The following is a 27,531-nucleotide window of genomic DNA, read 5'->3' as shown; positions in this document are numbered from 1 at the left end:
GTTTTGACACACTGGCTGTTTGTTTGTCGAGTCAGCCAGGCTGAGGGGGGGCTGGATGGATCTATCCGCAGACCCTGATCTACGCTCAGCTTTTGGAGCAATGTGGAAAAAAAAAACACTGCATGGCAATGCTTTGATTCGCAAACTAGGGCATTAGAGGAGCCTGTCATATTTACCAATTGTGACAAGACAAATCCAGCGTACCAGGAGTTTGGTAACGCTCTGTCAAGTACGCAAAGACACTCAACACCAGGCCTTGGGTTGTGTCCAACTGTCCATACTGTGTGTGTGTGTGTGTGTGTGTGTGTGTAGGGAGATCCACTCTCACTGTCGAAACTGTCAGTTAGTGTGAAGAGATGTGCTCTCACCATGTGAAGAGCTAGTAACGTTTACCACGTTTATCACGTGTGCCACGAGATTTGGGGAAGTTGACCGTAGGCCAGTTAATTATGTAGCATTGGATTTTTTCCTTATGAAAGTATAATAATAATGTAGAAATTCTCTTTACACTTGCCCTCCTCCAGGGAGGTCAGAGGTCAGCTTCAGCTACAGAACAGCACCACTGGAGCTGGTACGTTTTCAGTGTCTTGCTCACAGGACACATAAGCAGGGTGGATATTTGCCGAAATGGGGTATTGAGCCTGGGTCTTTCTATGGAGTGATGATTTCTCTAACCACTAGGCCACCACACAGCCCAAATAATACTCTTATTAACACGTCTATTGCAATGAAAACATGTAACTCCTGCGCTGCGTGTTTGTTCCATTTCATTACATTACATCCTTTACAGCTCCAGACAGTAATGTGTGAATGCATACAACCAGACCAGTACAGTCTGATTAAATTCAGAACAGAAGTGAATATAAGTGATTACAAAGTTTCCATGAGGATGACATGGCTAGTAGGAACAGGAAACCAGTTGACATGATCATGTATGACACGGAAAGCACACATCCAATTCAGTCTGAGGCCTCCACTCACATATGCCACACACACACACACACACACCTTTATCCTTTTCAGTCTCTGTGTACCAATTTTCTGCTGAGAAAACTATTTATTGGAACATTTTGGAGAGACCATTCAAGTATAGAAACACACACACACACAAGCACAGGCATACACACACACACACACAGGCACATACGTCTCCCAGCTTCGAGGGATGAGTCTACGGATGGAGACAACTCTCCACCATTATCTGGTCCTGATTAAAGAAGCCATAAACAAACGTTGTGTGAAGTCCATAACAGCGGCCTCACTCAGACAGAATAAACACGCAGCGATGGAGAGAGAAAGTGTTTAAAAATAAAGACGCACAGTGGTGAGTCATGGGGAAAGGTTGAATGCAGCTCAGCTCGGCTGTGCTCTCCAACTAGCTCGTTGGGAAGCCGGAGAGAGAGAGACATTTCTGCTCTGCAGGCCAAGGCCTCCGCTGACAACCTGACGTATCGTTGGACGCCGCTGCGCTATGGCTTGTTTTTAAAATCAAATAACAGCTGTGGCTTTTTTAAACCATGATAATTATGATTGATGACTACCACATGTGCATTGTGTCGGCTGGCGCAGTGACGTGCAGATATTTTCAGCGCAAATAAACGGCCGCAAAAAAAAAAAAAAAAGAGAAAGAGAGTGCTCAAAGATTTTGCAGGCTACGCAGTGTATGCGAGTTTCACAATTAGAATTGCGGTTTCTGTGTCCCCATTTTACAGGCATCTCTGGTGTCCGCGTGCATGTGTGTGTGTTTGTGTGTGTGTCAGTTTCTGTGTGTGTGTGTGTAACTACAGTATATTTGTTCCATTTATAGGTGGCTGCGGTGTGTGTGGTAAGATGTCTGTCCCTCATTTTCACACCCCTATTGTTTTCCAGTGGGGCTGCAGATGTGGTGGGTACAGTCCCTATAGCTACGCTTTCACCACATCACACACGGGAACTGCTGGACGCTCTTGGGGCATGGGAACAGGCTGCTGTGTGTGTGTGTGTGTGTGTGTGTGTGTGAGAGAGAAAGAGAGAGAATGCAAGTTCATGTTGGTGCTTTTCTGTATTTTTGTTGTGCGATTATACGTAGGTTTATGCGATTATACGTAGATTTGTGTCTGCATGTTGGTGCTTTTCTGTACGAGTATCTGTACACATGTTCGTCGCAAACTGCTCAGTAACTGCTCATCGACTTATAGCTCCATATGGAGAAAGGCAGTAGATCCATCCTGCACTATCTCGGCCATCGCGGCGTCATGCGAACAGCCTGATGTTGCTCCCAGGACATCAGATCTCTCAACCAGTAGAGGCACACAGGCCATCTCCTCCCCTCAGATCTCTGTCTGCCGCTGAATGACGAACTAAAGACTCCTCAGCAGAATTAGGGCTATAAGGGAGCAGAGGACGCAGACATGGAGACCCATGTTCATCCCTCAACAAACACGCTCACAGAGCTGCCTCTTAATCGTTCTCCTTTTATCCATTCCTCCCTCTCTCCGTCTCCCTCCCTCTCTCTGAATGTCTGCGGAATGACTGACAAAAACCCCCAGTGATCTCTCTCTCTCTCCATTTCCCTGGAGAGGAATTAGATTTTCATGTGCGTGCTTGTCGTTTCGTGTGTTTATGCACGGTAGCGTGTGTGTGTGAAATCGGGGCAGCAATAGGGAAGAAAAAAAAAAGACATGAAAAAGAGATGGACGTTTTTCCGTCGCGGTTCCCTCCAGTGTTCCGTGATATGCACACGCACAATGTGCTCTGATAGATCGCTTAGTCTTTCCATTCCAAAGTAAGCGTGTGTGTGCATGTGTATGTAAGAGAGAGAGAGTTGGCATGGAGGGAAAGGTAAAGCACTCGATATTTGACTACTTTATGTTGTGATTGATATGGTAACCATGGCAAGGAGCATGTCTTAAGGGGGGAACAGAAGCATGAGAGCAGAGTTACGTTTCCATTCATCATCTCCGGCCCTTCTGCTCCCTCTCTCTCTCTCTCTCTCTCTGTGTGTGTGTGTCTATGTCTCTCACTCACTCACTCTCTCTCTCCATCTCTGTTTCAAATTTCAACTGGAGCGTGGAGTTACACAGTCCGGTAGTTACAATAATGTGATTCATCATATTTCCTCTTCGCCGTCAACAGAACTACTGAAGTATGTTATCAGTTCTGAGATCAAAGGCAGTGTGTGTGTGTGTGGGTGTGAATGCACCCCTAGCCCCATTGTAGCCGATTTCAAACTGGGAGACTTTTGACAAGGGCTGGTGATTTAGCGCAGCAAAACAACTGGCCACATCACATGAATAACACTCCTGTTTATGTTCGGAGACACACACATCCACACGCACTCACACACACTCCAGCCTCCGGGTGGCTTTTGTGGGGCGGACCACCCTGGTGTGTGAATATACCCACAGACCGGGACCGATGTGATCAGCAGTCAGGTGTCCGCTTCTAGCATCCGCGGTGGAACTGAACTGAAATGTGTCAGTCAGACAAAGCTAGGCGGGAAAGATGCCTTGATACGTTTCACTGTGGGGAAATATTGTTTCAAAGTAAACATGTGTGCTGTGTATTGGAAAATTTTCGGCCTGTTTCTGAAGCATAAAATTGCACGCACAGTACATACCAATGCAGACACACACACACACTCACACATGCAAACTCATGCGACCACCAACAAATAAACACAAACAAACTCACTGTGTTGCCCTTGAAGGATGAGTTTCATGGCTCTCTTTCTCTCTCCCTCTCACACACACGCCCACACACACACACACACACACACACACACGTACACACACAATGTCTTTGCAAGAACTCTACCCTGAGGTCTTCCCTCTCACTTCCTCCTCCATTCTCTGTCTTTCTTCTTGCCTGTCTGTCAATCCCTTTCTCCCTCGCTCAGGTGGAGACTCTTACCAAACAAACAGCCAATAATGGCGGTAAGCTCTAAGCCTTTGAAGGCAGCTTATCTGTGTGAAGCATTAGAGTAATAGATCTTTAGTGGAAAGCAACAGCCGGAGCCTTGCCTGCAGGGTGAGAGAACTGTATCAGCGGTGCTTGAGCCACACCTTGGCTGTCTTTTACAGTAGCTATGACAGTAATGTCTTCAGTCGGATTCAGCCAGTCTGATCCTCTCCGCTTAGCTCTTTGAAACAGTTAAGGCCATGATGAAAGAGGATCTTTTTTTCCACACAATGCAACCGGCAGTCAATGCTCGGGCGCCGCCTTAAAGAGGGCCTAAATAGTTGTGTGTGTATGAGTGTGTGTGTGTGTGTGTGTGTGTGAGGGTGAGGTCTAAGTGTGTTTGCTTTTTCTACTGCATCTGAATAGACTGGCTGCTTGGGCATTCAGTTTCTCTCAATCACACATGAGCGTGCACAGGCAAGCGCGCACACACACACACACATGCACACAATGAGTCAGGAAGGAGGGTACAATGCTCTCCTCCCCTCCTCCTGCCTCTAAAGATGTGTTTTTTTTTCTCCCTCTCTCCCAGACTTCCTGGGAGGGGTACACTGCCCTTTGTGTCCGAAGGCGCTCTCTCTTTATCTTTCCCTCTCTTATTCTCTCTCTCTCTCATTCACGGGGCACAAAGAGTGAGGGAGAGGGCGAGGAGAAGTCTTTCACCTGGGCAGGGAGGGCCACGGGGAGGACTCGGCTACAAAAGGGCAGGGAGACAGAGAGGGAGGCAGGAAGAGAAAAGGCGAGATAACGAGAGAGAGAAAAGGGAGATGCGTCTGTGTTTTTGTGTTCCCATGTTTTGTGCTCTTTCCCTCTCTCTGCGGTTGAGGGGAGAATGACAGGCGGATGTCTGGGTGGGGAGAACGCCTGTTTAGTCTGAGGCCATGTCATGGGAAACATATTCATGCCCTCTGGGACTCATTCATACCCTGGTATACACACACACACACATGCACACACACTCTATGTCCGCTCCTTGTCCTCCCACACACACCCTGTCATGAGACGGAGGGGAGGGGGGTGAAAGGTCAAGCACTTCAGTAATGGAACAGGAAGTGTTGGAACAGTCGGAGCTACACAACATACAACTGCCTCCAACATGTGGACAGGACTGACAGGCAGCTGTTGTGGGCAGGACACAGCTTTGGAAGGCAGAGGGGGATTCTTCAGCACATAGCTTTGCCCATAGGCCTCTTCTCTTGTTTTGGCATGTATATTTGGTCTGGCGCTCATATATGTTCTTTGCATGATATGTTTCAATTTGTGCCTTGCAGAAACCGCTTTTGCGTTCTTCGTGAAATCGCAGCTAACCCTTCACGCCACATAGAGGAAATGTTTCATGAGCCCAGGACCAACCAAAAACCATTGAAATGTGTTGTAATGATGTCAAAAATGCATAGAAATCTTTTCGTTTTCCACAAGCCACGAAAAGGTATCTTTTTGGAGGTGTGGCATTTTTGCTGGACACCGATCTGAGGCTGATTCTCAACAGTGGATCTAGCAGTAAATGAAACCCGATGAGTATTAGTGTCAGGCTCAATTATGACTTCATTTGGTTGAATGGCAGAAACAGGAGGACACAGGATCCAGTTATAAGATTGTTCAAATCCACTCCTGGCTCGCTCCTCCTTTATTGCCCCGCTCACAGATCTATGATCAGCTCATCTCCTCCGTATATTTAATATTACTCACGGATAACATCTAGAACTGAACTTAGATCAGCACCCGATGAAACCTTACCCCATACCAATGAGGACATGTGGCTGCTGTTGGTTTAAAGAGATTTAGCTTGGCCTCCTGCCATTCATGTAAAAAGTCCAGATTTCCTCTTTCGCTCCTTCTCAGACATGTAATAGAGACGTGAGCGAGTCTGGCTGCAGTCGCAGAGGCTCTACAGTGGCAGAATTCCCTCCAGTGACTGCAGATGGAAAACACACCTGTGGAGTCCAGTCTCACCAAGAAGTAATACTCTTGCCTCATACCGGCATACTGTACTTGATTGCTGCTTCTGCATTCAAATTAGTAGTTTTAATAGTATAATGAAGAGTTTGTATTGATAAAGTTGTATTTGATAAACTGTGTCTAATTGGTGCTAATATCCAAATTCATGCATTTATGTCTGAAGAAGAGCACACGCTCAAAACATCACATGTGGTGGTAATGCTAGTAAACGCCATGGGAGCCGTTTCTAGTGTGCGGACTCTATCTTTTAATATTTTACCATCCTATCTGCACCCAAACCCTCCAAAATGAAGAGTGCTGAAATAAATTAATCATTAATAAAGTCATTCAGAGCCCTTAGCACTCTCTCTCCCTCCTTCATTCTTCTCTCCTCTCTTGTTTTCTGCATCTCTTCTTCCACCACGGTGCATTCCTGCGCAGTGCACCCATTTGTCTCACGTGTGCGCCCTGAGGTGTGTGCCTATGTGTGTGTGACATATTTAAGTGTGTCTGTGATTGCTCCTTTGTTCCCGTTAGCTAACTCCTGTGCCAGTGGCCCATTCTCTCAACCTAATCCCTGCTAGCGTAGCTGTATTAGCACTGCTCTGTGGGATGCTTTGATGCTGCACAGGGGGATTGGATAGGGCATTAACCATCATTAAGTCAGTATGTGCATGTGCGTGTGAGTATGTGTGTGTGTGTGTGTGTGTGTGCGTGCGTGCATGTGTGACATGCTTGCTTGTGTGTATTGTGTACCTGGGGGTCCTGTGTGTATATGCGTGTGTGTGTGTACCTGTGTGTGTGTCTATGGGAGAGGGCATTAAGTATCATTAGCTCTTACTAGTCATCACCTGCACACTGCCAGCACCGCATGAGCCACTTTAGTCGGCCGGCCTGGCCAGCGATCACACACACAGGCAGACAGACAGACCCATGTCGAGGTACCGTAAGCACTTAGAGAGCTATGTCCTACACACACTGCTATCAACACTCATGTAAACATTCTCCTATCTAGCCATAAGTACGCATATACTGACACAAATGACAGCCCGCAAAGTCACGGTTCATGGGTGTAAGTGTGTGTAGGCACACACGTATGCATGCACACCAGGACAGTTAGGGACATTTGGCTTGGACTGGCCCAGGACAGGACAATGCCTTCTCTGTGAGGGCTGGTGCACTTGCACGGATGCATGCACACACACACACACACACACAAACACACACACACATTCCCATGGATTCCCAGGGTTGGTAAGGGGCTGAATAGGAATCTGGGCCATGCAAGCATTCTGCATTCTCTCAGTCAGAGGCAGCCCTTCACCCCTCATCCACACGTCACAGAGAGCACATTCCAAGCCCCCATGTCATACATGCGTCACACTGGTATCACACGCAACATACAAACACACAGATTCACTCAGTGGGCCCAGTTCTGACCCCATGTGAACACCATGCTCCTTTGCCTCCTCATTTATTCACTGATGTCGCATCGTTGAGTTTTGTCCACATAGGCTACTTGCATGCCAGCTCGTGTGCATACACTCACAACACACACACACACACACACACAGCCACCCTTACCTCCCCAATCTCCCCGCCACCCTAGCCCCCTCCGAGATCTTGGGTTGTGATTGCTTTTTACTTTTTTCTAAGGGACAGGATATGGAGCGGTAGAGCACACTATGGCCTCTGTGTCTCCTCTGTCTCTTGCTCCGGAGGGAATAGCCATTGTTTCCATTGTTGTCCTCTACCTGCCTACCTGCCGTCTGTCCCCGAGCGACGTTTAAAAGCCTCCCAGGTCGCTCTCAGGAAACCACAAACCGCTGCAGTATCCAACATAACTCCCTATCCCTTCTCTCCAACACCCCTCCGGCATAAATATCACTTTTGCAGCGGGCGGAAGTGGCTTTTTCTGCTGGCGTTCACTGTCGGGACTCCAGGGAATTTAGGAGAGAGCTAAGCAATTGGCACGTTGAGGCAAACAGTACAAGTTTGTGGGAAGGAAGGAAGGAAGACGCTTGTGTAGTAAATGCTTCTTTCTAAAACTTTTTGTGAAAGATTAACTACGGTGGTATATGTCGCTATTTTTCTCTCTTTCTCTGTATAATTAGAGGTACGTAACTCTCTTCCCCAACTCTCTATTGGCAGTTAGTTGGCTTGGAGCCAAAACACCACCCCCAACAGACACGGGCGCACACACACACACACACACACACACACACACACCTTGAAAACATTTACAGCATTTGCCTTTGATTCATACCCCTCTCCTTTTTCTCTTTGCTGCCCTGAGCGATGCATTCATTTGGGTTTTCTAAGAAGCACATTGCACATCAATGATCGTACATTTACACTTAGTGCTGCATGACCAGCTTCAACACCTGCTTCAAAGACGCACACACACACACACGCACACACACACACACTGAATATATGGATTCTTGTTCTACTAACTGAAAGAGGCCAGAGGAAAAAGGTGAGGAAAGGAGAATAGGTGGGTGAGGAGGGAGAAGACAGATAGTGCGAGAGAGAGATAAAGAGAGAGAGAGAGGAGAGGAGTGTAGTTTGGGCGGGGGGCTACCATAGACGTCTGGAGCCAGGACATTGATGCTGGGACTGATAGCTGCTGTATAGAGGACCCTCCACTGACAGTACACACACACACACACACACACACACTATGATCTCCTTTCTGACTCTGCAATTCTCTTATTCTCGTTCATGTTAGTACCCCTCCCCTCTCTCTCTGTCTCAGACATGATGTTTACAGTGTGACCCCGGTCACTCATGATAGGAATCATTCCATCAACATAATGGCTAAATGACACGCACACGACTGTTAGAGTCACCGCCACCGCACAGAGGCAGGATGTTGTGTCGTGTGTGTATCTGCGTGTGTGTGTGTGTGTACGCATCCTTAACCAGAGGCTCCAAAATCTTCCAATACACATTTTTTTTCACATATTTCTCTATTTTCTAATTCTCATCTCTCTCCTTTTCAGTCTTTCGCCCCGTTCTCCATCCTCCCTCGCTCCATTTTCCTTATAGTCTTGCCTCGACTCCACTGGCTAGACAAAATTCCCTCCGCAGTCTGGGTGGTCTTCACACACACACACGCATACACACACAAACCCCTCGGTTTTCCTCTATCTGGTAATGCACTAGCTGTGGTTTCCTGGCCTCGGCCAAAACACCGTTAGAAGTTCACCGCACTCACCGCTACCACAAAGCATCACCTAATCACTGCTCAACTACGGTTACAGACCAGCACCAGGCACACATAGGCCTACAAATGCACACACTCTCTCTCTCTCTCACACACACACACACACACACACACTCAAGACTGCTGACGGAAGGGTGTGATGTGTAAACATAAGCAACTGACAACCTTCCAAACAGACCGTCTATGCGCATCACACCCTCAAACGTTCCAGTCAGATCATAAACATATATCCAATCATTCTCAACATATATAAATAAATAAAGAATTATTTTCTTCAAACAGATAAGAGTCTGTAGGGGGGAAAGGCTCACTAATACCTTTGCTAGCCAACATTTGTCACAGACAAGCTGCTCGTTGTGTCACACTGAAACCATCTCTTATGACAAGTCACTTTGCTTGCAGCTAAAGGCAAAACCGCACAGATCCCTTACGCACTTACGGTACACTGTGTTCTCATACTCAACACACACAAATACATTCACACACACACACACCCACACACACACACCCTTGGGCACTGTCTTTTCTCTCTAATCTGATATCAAAGAGAAGGTCTTTCAAAGCCTCTCACATGACAGCTCATTTCATGCGTTGCCCACGGAAACGATTATTGTCATAAATCTCTGCCCACTTTGCTCTGAGTTGCTCGGAGCACCTTTGTCAGCCCATTCTAAACACAAGCCGCTCCACAGCCAAATTCCTTTTTGCAGCGTCGACCTGCATTCTTTTCACTGCTACTACGTGATTTTTTTTTTTTTCTTTTTTGCTGATTAAGATCACTATAGGTTCCTCCTAAAGCAGTCGGGTCCAAGCATACAAATAAATAGCAGAAAAGGGACTGAATCATGCCGAGCTGTAGCCTGGATTGCCCTCTCGGTCGCTATAGCATGAGCGCCGTTACAGTTGTGCTCCCCTTTGAAGGGCTCTCCGGTGACACGGGTGAATGATGTCATCTACTTTCACAGTGTTGTGTGGATGTGGTCTGTAATATGGACTGTTCCCGACCAAATCCCTGTGACCTCCTCTGCCTACAGTAATCCAGCCTCCGCAGCGCAGCGGGGCGTGCTGGACGGGAGTCTGGCTCCGAGAGATCCTGCCGGGGGATTGGACCCGCTCTCCGCTGTTGTAACATTTTATACTAGGGGACGGAATGAGAAACTATAGCCCGCTGTGCTGGGTTCTGGCTGGATGAGCCGCATCGACTGTGCGGGTGGGCGAGGTTAGAGAGCGGGGTCATTTTGTATGTGTTTGATTATGAGTTTTTCACTGGGCCAAAAAACAAGATGTTTGTGATGCTTGTGTGTGGCATCTTGATTTGTTGTAGCACTGCATCTGTTGTGTTGTCCCACATTCTGTTCCCCCCCTCTTCTCTGTCTGTCTCTGCAGTGTGTGTGTGTGTGTGTGTGTGTGTGTGTGTGTGTGTGTGTGTGGATGTGTGCGGTTGGTCGCGGAGTTTATTTATCCTATTCTAAATCAGCCCTCAAACTCACTAATTGGTCCAGTTCCACTGTTAGGTAACGAGGGGAAATGAACAATTACTCCTGTGTTTGTAGAGAATGATGTATGTGTGTGTGTGTGTGTGTGTGTGCGTGTGTGTGGCTGCAGTGTGGCAGTCAAGAGCAGTGTACATTTCCACCGAGGGAGTCTCAGGTCATCACTGTTTCTAGTTTAGAGGACCAAGAGACTCAACATTCACTGTCTCTCTCTCTAATTCTCTCTCTCTCTAATTCTCTCTCTCTCACACACACACACACACACATACACAAGCCCTGATGAATCCTTGGAGATCTGAGATATGTATTTGTGTGTGTGTGTGTGCTGGCGTAGCGTATCTCATTGTTCTCTGTGCCCCATTGTTCGGCGGACCCCCTGATGTTCTTAAAGGTAGAATGATTCCTGGATGGAGTTAAAGACCATATTTCATCACCATAAACTCTACATGTGTTTTAGCTTTCATCTGAAATGAACACAGTGAAATCCGGCCCTCGCAGGCTCCCAAGACAACAGAGGCAGAGGCAAGAGTCGGGCAGGAATCATCATTCAAGATTTGTGTTTTATGTGTCTCTTTTAGAGCCGTTTGCTGTATAAACTGTTGATCTTTTCTCACTCCCTCTGAGTTCTGTCCCTGCACTCTTGTAATACTCGTGGAGCCCCTAGTGAGCAACTGCTCTATCACACTCAGTTTCCTGGATTTGACTTCTATCACTTCAATATCAGTTATCACAAAGTGTCTGTAATCTGTCCTCAGAGGCCGACGCAGCAAAGCAATTTGAGATATCTGGCTTTAAGCCACAGCAGGGCGGTGTAAAGAGACTGCTTAGACCTCCTAATATAAACCTAAAGCTCCTGTCTTTCCCCATAAAGAACCCTGTTTGTGAAGCTTAATAGTGATTACTCATTATATACAGGAGGAAGTAAAAGCTGTTAATGATGGTATTATGTTTATTCAAGTGTCATGTACTCTAGCTCACATGGGCTTTCAAAACCCGCTACGCAAGAATCACGCAGATTGTTGACATTTTCTCCAGGCTTTACAAATAACGTGCCTCAAAGTATTAATTTTCTCAGGGCATCATACAAAGGACAGTTGAATTTCTCCCAGAAATTCTGCCCTGCTCTAACATACCACTGAACCTGCCTGATAGTGTTGTTATCCTAATGAGTTTTGTTATTGCTTTGTGCACCAAGAAGCCTGGAAGTGGTAGTAGCATAAAACTGCAAGTGTTTGGTGCTCATAAAAGCTCCGACACATGCAATCATGTGCGTACACACACACACACACACACACACACAAACATATGCTTGTATCGCATGCATGCTGGCGTGCGTGCACACACATGCACTCACACACACACACACACACACACACACACATGCACTCACTCAGCTATGCACACAAAACACACACACACCACACTCTGGCTCTCCAGTTGGCGCTTGGAAACCTGACACTGAAAGAAGTGGTCCAGTAATATTACCATAGTGGTCAACACACGCTCTCTCTCTCTCTCTCACACACACACACACACACACACATGTTCCCACTTGGCCCTGTCCATTTTTATCTAAAAGCAGGTTATGCCCCTGTGCCCTGGTCACATATCCAACTGTTGCCCACTGATTCAACTGCTCCATTTCCAAATCAGACAAAATCCAAGCTCACAAAATGACACTAATGAAACAGCATGAATTTAAAGCACATCCATTTTGACAAGCTTTTTCTTTTTCAATTATGACTTATTGACCAAGTAAGACATACAGCATTACACACAATCTGGAATAATGTTGCTAGTGAGTTTTCATATTTGCAGTAATGACACAGAGTGACGCCAAACCATAGGCTAATGAATGAGAGGAAAAGTGAATATGCAGGGAATGAAGGGTGTAAGAGAGGATAAAAAGGTACAGAGGATAAGAGACAGAGAGGAAAATAGGAGCAAAGGATGAGAGGGGGTGCGAGGAAAAAATTGGCGTAAGGTGAGAGGCCAGAAGGCGACAGGTGAAGGTGAGAGGCTAAGTGGGAAGAGATTACACTCAGAGGAAGTTCAGATATACTCCACATATCCCCTTTGGGCTTGTAAAACGTACGGTTCGTTCCTATTGCAGTTGTAACAGCACATGTGCTACTTACAGGTACGTGGTGAGCGGGCTGAGGTTGGTTGGCACAGACGATAGTCCCAACTCGGAGCAGTCCACCATGACGAAGATGCCATCCTCCTCGCACTGGCATGGAGACGGGCACAGCGGCGCCCCCGGCCCCTGTCTGTCCTGCACCCGTCCGTACCCCCAGACCCTGGGGGCGGACCCCCACACACCTCCAGCCACGCAGAGGAGCAGGAGCACAGGTAGCATGTCTTGGCTGTCCACCTGTCTGCGTCTATAAATGTGTGTGTGTATTCCTGTCGTGTCTGTGTGCTCTCTCTCCTGCTGTCTGATGCTTTGACTGGCAGCTGTGACAAAGTGAAGAGGTTCCACTGTTTCTTCTCTATCTTAAATACTCCTCTCTCTCTCTCTCTCTCTCTCTCTCTGTCTCTCTCCCCCTCTCTCTCCTGTCTCTGCTGAATGTCTCTTTCTGGCTGTTTCTCCAGTTCAGGTCCTCCCAGACTGTAAATCTACTGATAGCCCTATAATGTTAGGGTCTCTGTCACAAGTTCTCCCTCTGCATCTCTCTCTAATACTCTCTGTCTGCCCTTATCTTTCTCAGTTTCCCTATCTCTGCCTCTCTCTCTCTCTCTCTCTCTCTCTCTCTCTCTCTCTCTCTCTCACTCTCTGTATTCCTCAGTCACCACTTAGTTCCCAGGGGTGAATTTTGTTGTAATTTCCTTGCTGCTTCTCTTCCCTCTCTCCTGTCTTCCCTCTCACTCTGCTCTCTCCTTTCTAACTGTCTTTCTCTCCCAAACACAAACTTTCTCTCTCTCCTTGTCTCTCTCTCTCTCTCCCTCTCTCTCTCTCTCTCTCCTTACCTATTGTAGAAGGAGCGCATGAGTTGTGAATGAGCCACCCTCATTGGCCCGCAATTTAGGGATGGGCCGGAGCATCTCCGGAAAGTGGGAGGGGCCCACGACTCTCAAACTCTTCCCTCTCTCTCTCTCTCTTTCTCTCTCTCTTCTCACTCTCCTTTCAATCACTCCCCTCTCTCTCTCTCTCTCTCTCTCTCTTCCTTTCCCTCTCTTTTGCTCGATGTGAAGAGAAAGGGTGAGTGTTTAGGTTGAGGAGGAAAGGAGGAGGAGAGGTGGGGGAGAGAACAGCCGTACAGTATGGTGGTGTGAGACAAGCCTTCTCCTAGTGGGACCTTATGAATGGAACTGAGAGAGAATGAGAGACAGTGTTTATGGCTGTGAGAGAGAGAGAGAGAGTGGGGGGGGGGGAAACAAGCTCTGGAGAATAAGAGTGAAGGCAGCAGAGTGTGTTTGGCTGTGTGAGAGAGATGCAGCGGGTCAGAGTGTGTGACTGGGAGTGACTGTTTGGAGGAAATTGGAATTCTGACACTTCAGCACCCCTCGGTCCCCAGAAAGAGCAGAATCCAGTATCTCGTAAGTCACACCTTCTCAGGTTTCTGCTGCTGGAGCGGTCGCGCTTGCACACACACGCACACACTCAGTCACACACACACACACACACACACACACACACACGCATGCACACACGCACACTCCCAGAAAATAACAGATTATGAGTGACCAGCACAAAGCGCTCACGTATCCATTTCACATGCACACACTGCCGTCTATAGAGAGAAGAGTGTGGATTTGTCAAGAAGTGTCAGCTGCCTCGGGCAAATATTCACAGTGTATCTGCACTCACCCGCTCTTTTTCCACAGAATCTTCTTACACCAAAGTCAACTCCTCTTTCTCCTCCTCTCTCCAGTGCACAACAACACCTAATTCTCTCTTATGCAGATGTGATACCGAACATCAAAACTGTACTGTCCTAAAAGACCGTTGTCCCTCAAACGCTGGCCTATCGTTTCCATGATGCACTGTGGGAAGACAAGTGCCACATTATATAGAGAAAATGTGAAGGATGCATTTAACTCTGCTTTACATGCCATACAACTCAATTTTGCATGCTATACACCTCTAAGTATAGGATGTTGTATAGTATAGGAGTGTTTCCGTAGGCATTAATAGATTATTATCAATTTAGTCATAATGATGCATTCTAATTATAGCAAAATAAATAACTAAATAAAACTGACTGATTAAAAGCAATACCCCAATGACCTACTTTCAAGCTTATCTCTCTGCAAAATGACTGGCAGTAGACTGATAGACTGTTATGGATAAAATGCAGCAGGGAGGGGAGGTAATGAAATATTGCAATACAGACTCACTGAGGCTACAAAACATCGTACAGATGGATGATCACAATACATTTGAGAGTGATTATGTTGGCAGATTTTCATGTTTTAACTTTGTTTGAAGGATTACACGGTCCTCTGTGGGTTGAGAAAATGCTGCAACTCCTTGGGCTCATGGATCCTTTTCAAAGCCCGTTGGATAAACTCAAAAATGCATGGTGGTCAAACTGAACACAAGGCTGATTTTCTTTTATTTGGGAAATATGCGGTTTTCACCCGACAGCGATGATAGGTGATGAGGTTATATACACATGCAAAAACAATTACTTATTATTACATTTTGAATGGCTTGAAAAATCAATAATGTGCAAGTGTTGGACCTAGAGCAAGTGTGCAACAACAACAACAATTTGAACAAAACAGTTAAATGCCTTTGCACCCAGTTTTAGTAATTCTACCCCTCCCGCTCTCTGTCTGTCTCTCTCTCTCTCTCTCTCTCTCTCTCTCTCTTCTCTCTCTCTCCATCATTCTCTGTAGGCTGAATCGTTTCTCATTAATTAATTAACATTCCTACGCCACTGTGTTGTCTGAGGGGTCTTTGTTATGGCCCCACAAAAACTCTTTCAGAGCCGTTCTTCACATAGCAAGTCTCTCTCTCTTTCTCTCTCTCTCTCTCTCTCTCTCCCTCTCTGTTCTTGTCTTCCCCTTTTCAGTGGAATGTCTCTTGTTGCTCCCTCTGTCTATTGTCAGTTTACAAATGTTGCGTTATCAAGTGATGTGTCATGCTATATGTGTGTGTGAGCAGAAGCTTTGCACGAGCAATCTCTACCTCAAATGCACAGAGACAGCTAGGTAGCCTATACAGACTTAGTGACGCTCACAGGAGTCCGATCGCACGATCTTCCACTGCACCCAAGTGCAGCGCACACACACACACAAACACATACAATACACATCATACACCTGCGAACTCTTCCACTCCCTGGGCTTTCCACCCCTCCCTTCCTTGGGCGCAGAGCTCTGTCATCTTTTTAAATGCTGTTTAATTGTCTGGCCCCGGGGGAGCCCTAAAACACACATACTGTAAAAACCTGGCATGTCTGGTCTCCTGTCTCTCTCTATCTCTCTCTCACTCTCTCTCTCTCTCTCTCTCTTTCTGTCTCTCCTTCTCCCTCTCATCGGTCTCACGCCCTTTCTCTCCCTTGTTATCCTCCTCCGCCTCCATTACAAACACACACACAAACACACAGGCGCTCGTTAGAAGCGCAGAAGTATTTGCTGAATTTGCACCTGTTGGTATTCTGACACACACACGCATACACACATCACCCGTCTTGGCAACACATTATAAGACAGCAGAATGAGTGTTTGGTGTCCAGCCTTCTACATGCTGAGCCTGATGCCATCTGTTAGAAATGAGTCCCGCTCTGCTCAGATCTGTGGAGGATCCCCTCTAAGCCAGCGGTGTCCAGTTCAAGAGTGTGTGAGTTATCATTCCCACCAAACACTACAGCAGCTGATTTCACTGATTCACACACCTTCAACCAGAGAGGAAGGAGCTAATGAGCGGAATCAGCTGCTGTAGTGTTTGGTCGGAATGGAAACCTGCAGACTCTTACATGGCACACGACCGGATACCGCTGTGTCGGAGGGAACGTTTGGATGTGTGTTCATGCTCATACATACTCTCTGCATGAGCTGGTCGCTTTAAAGCACCTGCTCATATAGGCTATACAGCTTCAGGGCCCGGATTCCTACACCAGAGTCAGCTGAAGGGTTGAATGAATAGCCCCCGCATTGAAAAACACACACACACACACACACACACTCTTGTACACATATGTGCACACATTTGTACATGCCTATGGATAGGTGCACTCATATTGTCTCTCTCTCTCTTTCTCTCTCTCTCTCTCTCTCTCTCGCTCTCTCTCACACACACACACACACACACACGCTATCAAACAGTCTAGATCAAAGCCGCCGCCCCCTCCTCTCTCCTCCCCCGTCCTCCCTCTCTCTCCGCTGTGCTCTCTGGGCTGTAAACACTATCCAAGCAACGGCAGCCTTGAAGACACAAAGACAAGCAGCTACCTGACACCTGACACTAACTTGAGAGCACTCACTATGCGGTCTACCTGGGAATAGAGCATGCACACACCCCTACACACAGTCACGCTCACACACACGCACACACACACACACACACACACACACACACACAAGGCTACCTGAGCTCCTTGCAGCAAGAAGAGTCCATTCAGGCAGAGAACAGAGAAAGTAGCCGCGGAGTCTCCTACCAAACCCACCCACACCCCCCCACACCCTGCCCCACCCTCACCCCCACCCCCACCCCGACCAAACCTCTACCTCACTGAGGCACCCCGCCCTACCCCTGCACCCCCCCCCCCCTCCCCTAAATACCTCTCCAATCTAAACCACAGACCAAAGGGAGACAGGAGTGTGGTGATTGTGGGTGCGTTTGTATGTGTATGCATATATCTGTGTGTGTGTGTGTGTGTGTGTGTGTGCACGTGTGTGCGTGTGTGTGCGTGCATGTGTGCCTGTGTCTATATTTGTTCATGCTCGGGCTGCATAGAGGCAATGGGAGGCTAACTCAGGTATAGCCGGCGGAAGCGAGTGAGACGCCGCGGGTCGCCAGTGGCGGCAACCTAGGTGTGTTCTCCGGCTTTTCATGTGAAACCACCTGAAAGCCAACAAAAGGTCCCTCTGCTTCCCTCCGCCCACCACCCCCTCTCTCCCTCTCTTCCTCTCTCCATCTCACAGTACAAAGGAGAGGAATGAATGAAAGAAAGGAGCGACAGAGGAAGGGGGATGAGGTAAGGGGATGAGGATGCAAGGGTGGGGCTGAGGGGTGGAGGGGTGGAGGTTGGAGGGGGTGGGGGGGGGGTGGTTCTTTCCCTGTGTGTTTGTATGGGGCAGAAGTAGGCCTCCGGGGATATAGCACAGTCACGGAGTTCAGCACGGCACTCCATCACAGGCTGGAGGACTAGTTCATCACCTCAGCTGGAGGGCCTGACGCTTGGGATCCGATTCTGTAACGCAGCTCCAGCTCGGCTGTTGATGCAGCGTTCTGATTTTTATGCTCTATTTCAAATGAAAATCTGGAGAGCCAGTGGTAATTTATTTATACTGTACAACTGGGCTTCTCAGATATTTTCCATGGGCGTATTTCTCGTGTGTCACCCCAAATGACAAGAGTATCATTATGTTTTTAAGAATCTGGAGTCAGAGGACCTGCAACTAATATTCCCATGCATATTAATACTCAGATATTATTGGGGAATTTTTAAGAGTTGAGGCACGCCATTATTATAACCTTGAATATGATAGCTGGACTAAAACAATGTTAGCCATCACACTGAGGCATATACGCCCTTTTACCATTTACTGTCGGTTTCTGTGGTTTGTGTAAGTTCATTTTCCATTCCAACTCTGGGAATATCTGTTACTTATATGGATAGTTATGATAGGGTTAGGGTTAAAACAAAAAACCGCAGTATGGATTTCAGCGTTATGAGGGTGTGCAAAAGCTGTAGTAGCAGTAGGACTTACTGAGACAAAGGAAAAACACATAGTAAACATATGTACAATATGAAACTACTAAAAATGTAAAATTTGTGCATTATAAAATAAGTCAAAAATAAATACATATATTCATATACATGCATAATAACAAATTATAAGAATCTACAAAATCTGTAAACATTTGCAAAAAAAGTGCCCATTTGTGCAAACCTGCACTGAAAATGTATAACAGCAAAAAAAAACACATCCATATATGAGCTTAAGCAAAGTGAGCTGGTATGCAGAATGCAGTGTGTATGTAAACTTCTTGCTGGCTGAAAGGTTTACTTTCACTTTACCTATATACTAGACCTATACACGTTTCCTATATGCTGAGGTTTGTGTGATCAAGCACATAGTACAAAGACAAGGCTTCCTTGTGTTTTGATCTCCATTCTGCTTATTTTCTCTGCAGTGACAGTGTGATATACGAGGGTTAATATGGTGAAATAGGCCGTCTAATGCACAGACAGGTCTGCACCTGTACACTGCCACAGAGAGAGAAGCTCCGCTCTGTTTGATGCTATTCTAAGCAACGCCACTGGCACTGCAATCAGAGGGTGTGTGTGTGTGTGTGTGTGTGTGTGTGTGCTTGTGTGTATGTGTGCGTGTGTGTTTGTATGTGTTTGTCTATGTGCCTTTATAGAAGTACAGAGGATTATAGACACCTGTAAATGAAGTCTATAAAAAGTTGATTGGCCTAGAAACAAAGTAGTGATTACTGTGGGAAGGGTTGTCAAACTGCCTAATCATGCCTCTGAATGTGTGAAAGAAGTGTGTGTGTGTGTGTGTGTGTGTGTGTGTGTGTACCTGTGTGTGTACGTGTGTGTGTGCATATGTGCATGCCCTCATGTGTGCATGCATGTGTGTGAGTGATGAATGTTTGCATTGTCTTTGTAGTCATACCCAGTTCTGCATGATTGTATCAGCCATGTTAGTGTGGAGGGAGACTGATGTGGAATGTTAACAGTGACTGAAAGTATTGGACTGTCTCCATAGAGTCCCAGCCAAGCAGAACCGAGATAGGATTGGAAGGAGACTCAACACAATGCGATGAGAGAGGAAGAGAGGAGCTTTATTGCAGGTTGCAGAGGAGCCTCAAAGAATTCCAGTCATCTGAAACGTACACAGGAGTGGCTGAAAGATTACAGTCACTAAAACAAAATTTAGGCACCTATAGGAAGTGTGAAACTTGTCATCACTGAAAGCTTGATTACAATAATCTTATTAAATCATACCATTATATAGTATGACCTGCTCTTTATGGGATCCACAGAGTTGATTTTCTAAATAGCCTGTGAAATAGCCCCATCTTCTGGCCAAAGTCAGAACAGCATCACTTTGGCGGGGTCAGGGACAAAACGACCACTGGATGGCGACAACCCTCCTTGTCTCACTGTAACATCTGAAACCTGTGATGTTAAAGCTCCCATTACATGCAGTTTTCATGATTTGGGTTTCAAATATACAATGGCTCAGGGTATAAAAGTGTTCTTCATGATGTTTTGCAAATAAATGTAGTTTAGTTAAAAGAGTATTTCCAATCAAGACCAAGTCCAGTTGCGATGCACATAACTGAAGTCTGAAACGGCCTGTAAAAAAGGATGTTTTTTTGTTTTTTTTTAAATGTACTTTAAATTTAATCATGCACACAAATTTTAACAATGTTTCCAGTAAACACCATATGATCACATATGTGTATAAATAGAGGAAAATTTTAATTCCTATGATTGAGCCTCTCAAAAGAGGAAGCATTCCATTGCGGTGTGCAGTCTGCACTTCAGTAGATCCTTAATTTTAAGATGAGATGAGATGAGATTAGATGAAATGAAACTTGAGCAGCAAATAGTTACAGGACACTACAAATAGCAAATGGTGTTTTTATAAACACAGAGCTTACAATTTTAACACTAGAAGATGTTAAGTAGAATGAAAAGTAGCCTATGAATAAAGTATGGATACAGCATTGTGAGGGTGTGCAAAATAGCAACAGTAGTAGCAATATAACTTACCGAGAGAAATAAAATACATATAATATGGAAATAAGTGAAAAAACATGCAATATAACAAATTACGAATTAAGAATATGAAGAAAAAAAAATACATGACATTACAGCATATAGTGTGGAAAAATGTGCTTGTTTTCACAAAAATTAATCAGGAAACATTTATGGAGGTAGCAGATGTATAGAAAAAGTGTTCAGAGATACAATATGTCCTTGCATGCAGAGAATGTACAGAAATATGAACTAGAAATTGTGCAAACAAAAACTATATGAGTTAGTCCAGAGCATAGGACTAGAGGTCAGACAATGGCTATTAGACAGGGCTCTTGAGTAATCACAATGTATGATGTATGTATGTATGTATGGTAAAGCTGAAGTCAAGTATTGCAAGAGTTATTTATTGTGTTCTGTAGTTATATTCAGGCTTCCTCTGCATTTGTATTTGTCAAACTAAACTAAATATGCAAAGCAATTTGATAGTTCATTGTAGACAGTGCAGTGCAGGCGCGCTGCTTCAGCTCTGTCCTGATTGGCTCAGGCTGAGGCTACTTAGGAAGCAAGGTACAGTCTGATGGCTGAAGGCACAACAGAGCACCCAAGACGCTCCATGTTGGGGGTGGGGGGGGGCATGTGGTGTAATCAACCATATTGTTATACTGTAGGTAAAAGAGTAGAAGAGGTGAGCAGTGTGAGTGTGGGGCGGGTGGGGCGGGTGGGTGGTGGTCAATGGGGTTTTATTAGTCCGACCCAGTGAGCTGGGTGGGTTCCCCTCCACCTTGTCCCAGCTGCTTACAGCCAGAGATCCCACTCATTCCACTCCACACCTCCTTCACACTGTTTTGCCGCAGTTTGTTTTCAGTCCTCTACTGGTAGCTGTTCTTTCCAGCTGTAATTTTCCTCTGGCCAGAGTTCTCCCCCCCGCCCCCAAACCCTGAAAGTCCTCACCTTCTGTCGAGGAGGGATTTCATGTGTATTGTTATCCAGGCTTTGTTATTTGGAAAAAAACAAACTGTGTTCATTGGAACTGTAGTGTCCACACACAGAAGTTGATCCGTTACGCAGTGGGAGAGCCCCTGGGTGTCCTCACCCTGTGGCCTGCAGAACAAGTTTCAGTCTGTGAGATTGCAGCATCTGCTGTGCAAGTTCCTCAAAGTTCCAGACATTTTGCGAATCGCACTGCAGTCCACCTGTAGGAAGAGTGGGCAAAAATCAATAAGCAATACTGTCTGTCGCAGGTCGTTTGTATGAAGTATGAACACTTATAGGCTCTTGAATTTTGATTCTAACTCTAGATGGATATTCATGAATTATTCCTCTAGCTTTGTCACAATGCATCTGTGTTACTGTATACTTTCGGTATGGAAACCATCACCACAGGAAGCCACTCTTAACCACAGTCCCATGAACTTGTCAGGACGACGGTTCAGACATTCATTCTAGCCGCCCTCTGGCCACTGAGGATGTGGGAGAAGGAGAAGTGATAAATATCCGCCATTCGCAAACACAATGACGCTGTCTATTTCTATATAATGGAAAGAGGAAGGCTTTCCCCTGCCGTAACATCCCAGCCCCTCACAGAGCCGTCAGGGTAACGGTAAAGTGTAGCGCACACATGCTGACAGACTTATCCTGACTCTAGTGGACACCCCTGAAGGTGCAGAAAGCACAGTGGAAAAAACCCAGGACAGTATGTACAATTTAATGTAGTTTCCATGGATGCAATATCTGGTACAATATTGTCATTTCTGGGATTCCTCTTTCCTTTTCTGATGAAAGCTTGATGAAAGCTTCCCTTTCTAAGATCAGCTAGGGTATTTTTTCTTTTCTCTTCTTTTTTAGTTAAGTAATTTGTGTTTGGTGTTTGTTTCTCCCAGACTTAGCAATGTGTGACAATGTGCTTGTTGTCTACTCCAGCAGAAAAGTGCAGGCCTGCATCACTGTGCTCATTTGTTTGACTGCAGTTTCTTTTATTCTTAGCCTTCCAAAATATATAGGCCTACTCGCTCATTACATTACATTATATTATGTCATTTAGCAGACGCTTTTGTCTAAAGTGACTTACAATAAGTGCATTTTGTGCATTTTGTCCTCAGAATGATGTAACAGAGCAGGACCGAAAAGTCTTAAGATTCTCCTTTGCAGAATAAAACAAAGCACAACCATGAATTTTCTGAATGTTTTTGGGCAACTTGTTTTTTTGTTTGTTTTTTAATGAATAAGAAAAAATTCAGATTTTTCTTTTTACTGTTCAACATAATCCTATTCTGTGGTCATAAGAGTTTTTCAGAACTGCAATAAGATATTTAAAATATACCTTTTATAGGCTTTAGACTAGTCACACACACCTATCCTCTAAAAGAAGAGCTTGCCATCTTAAAGTTGCGTGGCTTTATGTCATCTATCACCCATTCAAGTAGACCTAATTAGGCTGTTTTTCATAATACATTTTCAGGTATAGGTCTAAACAACGACCAAATTAACCACAGGTAATGTTGAAGTAAACATTTATTTTTCACATCATCCATTTCATTCAGGTATAGCTCATGTAAGCGATTGTTTTTTCCAGGTTGGGGTAGCTCAGAAACTCGAGCCTGGCACAGGACAGCAAAACATTTTGCTCCATAATGTAAAACAGCATAAGGAAATGAAGCATCAACACACTTCTGAAAGGTCCGTAATCCGTCTAAAGCAAGACAACAGACAGATGCTACGTGTGAGCTTGTTGCTAATGAGGTGACTGGTTCAGATGTGGGAGGCTGATAGAAAAGAAAGCCATTGTTTTCTTCTACCCTCCCTTCTTCACAACAGCTGTGGAGTGGAGGTGTGGGCCTCCAACAGGAGAATACAGCATGATCAGGTCAAGCTGTGCTTACAGACAAAAATGCGTGGCTTTGCTGAGTGTGGTTGCAGCGGGCTTTCCTCTGTGCAGCAGGGACTGGCTTCAAAATAGCTCATCAAAGACCCTGAGGCCCTTTATTGTGTTCTTTGGACTCTGGATGGAAAATCTCACGGAGATTTTTTTTTAACATCAGAGCTCAGTAGAAGTTGCATTCTACTTTCTCTCTCTCTCTCTCTCTCTCTCTCTCTCTCTCTCTCTCTCACTCCCTCTCTCACTCCATCTCTGTATCCTTATCTCATTGTGAAAACAGATGATTTATGTAAAGTCTTCACACTCGGGTTTACAGTATATGCTGTTCTGATAAGGCCAGTGTGTTTTTGTATGTGTGTGTGTGTGTTCGCCTGTGCCTGTGCGGGTGTGTGTGTGTGTGTGTGTCTGTGTGCTTTATGAGTGTTTATTGAGACCAGGGATTGTACGGCTGCCTACTCGAGGACAGGAGCAGTCTTCCGTGGGAATGCGAAGCCTCACCAGTTCCCAATCCCATTTCTTATCTGCAGCATTCCCATATTAACTCAAGATGGGATGAGAGCAACGAATGTTATGGTCCTGCAACAAGACCATTTGACCGTCGCTCTGCAAAATCACCATAAGAGTCTGTGTGTGTGTATGTGTGTGTGGGTGTGCATGCATTTATGTGTATGCAGCAAGATTAGCTAAAATTAAGATTAAAATAAGGATGAAAAGCATCATAAATGAGCAATAAATTAAAAAAAACAAAAAACGGAATTGTAGAAAATATACAAAAAAACAACAAATCACTGCTAAAAATAAATAAACAGCAACACGTAAATACATAAGAATAATAAAACTGAAGCGATGATAGAAAAATTGAAAAAGAAAAGCTTGAAAATGAAACCAAAATTAAAAATATATACAGTATTTATAGACATAAAGCAACTCACCAAACCCTGATGTGCTATAGGATGCCTTTATGTGTGTGTATGGTGGAGAGAGAGGAACAGAGAGAGAGAGAGAGAGAGAAAGAGAGATGTGTGTGTGAGGGGGAGAGTGGAGGTGATGGTGGCGGTGATGATGATGGGGGTCGACCTCAGGTTTTGCATACACACTGCCAGTCTCTGTCTCTGCTACACTCATGCCAATAGACGCAGCATGTCATATCCAACTGCCTGTTTACCTGCCGCTGTTTGTGAGGCGGTTCAGTGCAGGACTGACTCACCTGGCCCGCATCACACCCTGCCCATGGTTGTGAACATCAAACAGAATTCGAAAAACTGTTGCTCCTCATGAATAATTAAAATTTACCCAACCCAATTAGGTTCGATCAGTCCTACGCAAAAATGATACATTGGCAGATTTACCTGGAGTTATACTGTATGTACACATGTAAGAAACATATGGGTTTGCCCCCCATATCTTAATTTAATTGAATTCAATTTCATTTAAATTACAAATCAATAAGAGAGTGATACTGGCTGCTGGATATTTAAATATTAAATGATTTTTCCAAGTCGTTTTGAATATTTTGTTGACCAAGAGAGAGCGGAGCGGCTCTAGTAAAAAAAGAAAACTGTCCCAATCCATTAATTCCAGTGTATTTGTTTATGGGGGGTTGTGGCTTTATCACTTTATCACTTGAGACACACACACACACACACACACACATACACACACACACCTTTTTGTCTGGGCGTTAGGGGAATTCCCGGTAACCTTCATGTGTGCAGGTGATTTGCGTATGGAGAGCATTTTACTAATCCAAGGGGCTCGGCTGTAACTGTAAACCCACTACACCTGGACACACACACAAACACATACACACACACACACACACACACACACAAACACACACACACGGCCTCTTACACGACAACAACTGATGACTTTGTGCGGTCACGTGCTGATAAGCCTACTACACAACCTCTTTAAAGTGTTTCAAGACCTCAAACACTAATGGTCACCAGTGTGTGTGTGTGTGTGTGTGTGTGTGTGTGTGAGAGAGAGAGTGTGTGTGTCTGTGTGTGCACACAAGGCAGTTTCCCAATTCAGTAGCCATTCTGTGACCGTTATCCATCACAAGTGACTCAAACACAATACAGTCAACAGACCGAATCTCTCTCTCTCTCTCTCTCTCTCTCTCTCTCTCTCTCTCTCTCTCTCTCTCTCTCTCTCTCTCTCTCTCTCTCTCAGATTCAGAGAAAGCTTTATTGGCATGAATCAAGTAGTCAATATAGATTATTTTGGTACATTAAAAAATAGGCAAATTCAGTAATAGGAACTAATAGGAATCATATTTTTTCCCATATGATATGGGATTATATGGGATTCATTACATATAGATTCATATGTAATGAATCATAAACAATTTAGCAGCTGATTTTCATCCCTGAGATTGTAACACAATGAAACCTGGCAGCAAGTAACACTCTTCCCCAAGAACCACAGGTCTCTCTGCATCTCTCTCTCTCCCTCTCTCTCTCACACACACACACACACACACTCACACACACAGAGACTCGGTTACACTGATAAATATGCAAACTGAATTAACGCTGACAGTGATTACAAAGAATGACAATGAACAATGGTGCCTGGTTTGTAGATATTCAAATATCGCACACCCATTTCTGTCAAGAGATTAATTAGAATAGAATAATTAATGCAACAAAAAAAAGAGCAAGCGCCATAAGAGTGCAGCACATTCACTTCCAGATCAATCCAATGGTAATAGTAGTAATAGTAGGAGGAGAGATATAGTGATCTTTTATTTGTGAGGTTACTGCATTTGTTTTCCTTTTACCTCCACGTGACAACATTTACTTCACCCACGGCAGTGCTTTTCAGTCAGAGTGTAAACCTCAATATTACTGAGAGTTTATATTTAGACCTAGACAGTTATATTTAGCTCAGACTTCCCCACTCGTTCTTAAATATGAGGGATGACAAGGTTTGCAAGGCTTGGGGCAGTTCCGAGAACATAAATCAGATTTGGTGTGATTCCAGGTTGCCCAGGTAAAGCGACAGAGCTGTGTATCACGTTTCACCTGTCTCTCTCTCTCTCTCTCTCTCTCTCTCTCTCTCTCTCTCTCTCTCTCTCTGTACGGGTGTGATGTGTCGCTGGCCTCACCTTGCATGGATCCTCCAGGTGCAAGCTGAGTTATAGGAATCTTAACTGTCGCCCATTTCTCTCTAACACTGAGGGTTTTTCCAAACATGTTTATCAAGTCTATTTATATAGTCCTCAGTGACAGCAAATCATTGGTGTATACCTTGTTTTAGATTGTACGGCTGATGTGTGCTTGGACAGCATGCTACTACTGCTACCGCTGTTATTGTTATGGGTCCAAGCTATTGTTTTTGTTACAATTTACTTATTGAATTACAAAAAGGTGAGGCACAATTCCTAAACGCTTGATGCTAGAGCAACCAAACTTCAGATACATATTTGGAATGGGCCCAGAAGTGTGTCACGCTCCATAGCGCCACCATCAGGCCGACCTTGCAGTTACACCTATTTTATATTTCTACGAATTTGCCTCAATCGACACCAAATTTTACGCACAGCATATTTCAACTGCCTGCGTCATCTTTGTATCGCTGACTTTTGATAGGCCTACTTCTAACTGTTTGGCCGTGACGTGAAAAGAAGTTGACGGCAATAACATGACAAGATGGAAGGGATACGTAATTCTTTAACGTCTAAATGTTTGAGCAACCAAAACTTCATCTAAATGTTTGCGAAGTGAATAAAAATGTGTGAGACCACATTTGGTTGTGCTCTACAAGTTAACCATAAAATTTGCAATTTTTCAAATGGCAATATGTCAGACACTGTTTCACCTGCAGCTGCAGAACTTTCACCAAAATGTTCTGGGCCTGGACCCCACTAATATATTTTTATTTTTATTTTTATTTTTATTTTTATTTTTATTTTTATTTTTATTTTTATTTTTATTTTTATTGATGGTTGCCAAGATGTACTGATTTCCCCTAAGTTTATGGGTCCATGTTGAAGTCCAAGTTGAGGGGTCAAGGTTGACAAGTGCATGTGTGAGGTACTTTACCATATGGACGAGAATAGAATAGGTAAAAACCTCCAAGACATTAGAGTGTCTGTACAAAAATATGTTTTGAGACGTGATTTGAAAGATGATTTTGCCCAAGCTCCTTAGG

General features: G+C 44.9%; 2 protein-coding genes across 5 annotated transcripts in view; both read right to left on the bottom strand.

The window, feature by feature from the left end:
* Positions 1-13,500, bottom strand: part of lgr6 (leucine-rich repeat containing G protein-coupled receptor 6) — a 38,576-nt gene extending 25,076 nt beyond the window's left edge. The window contains exon 1 of the mRNA XM_071906312.2: positions 12,738-13,500. Coding sequence (XP_071762413.1) covers positions 12,738-12,958 — 221 coding nt within the window. The 5' untranslated portion in view covers positions 12,959-13,500. The remainder of the gene's footprint in view (positions 1-12,737) is intronic.
* LOC139917235 (large ribosomal subunit protein P2-like) overlaps positions 1-27,531 on the bottom strand; it is an 87,997-nt gene that overhangs the window by 42,992 nt on the left and 17,474 nt on the right. The window lies entirely within an intron of this gene.

Source organism: Centroberyx gerrardi, chromosome 14 (assembly GCF_048128805.1).
Source record: "Centroberyx gerrardi isolate f3 chromosome 14, fCenGer3.hap1.cur.20231027, whole genome shotgun sequence".
NCBI classification, from domain to species: domain Eukaryota; kingdom Metazoa; phylum Chordata; class Actinopteri; order Beryciformes; family Berycidae; genus Centroberyx; species Centroberyx gerrardi.
This window is presented reverse-complemented; position numbering and strand designations above follow the sequence as displayed.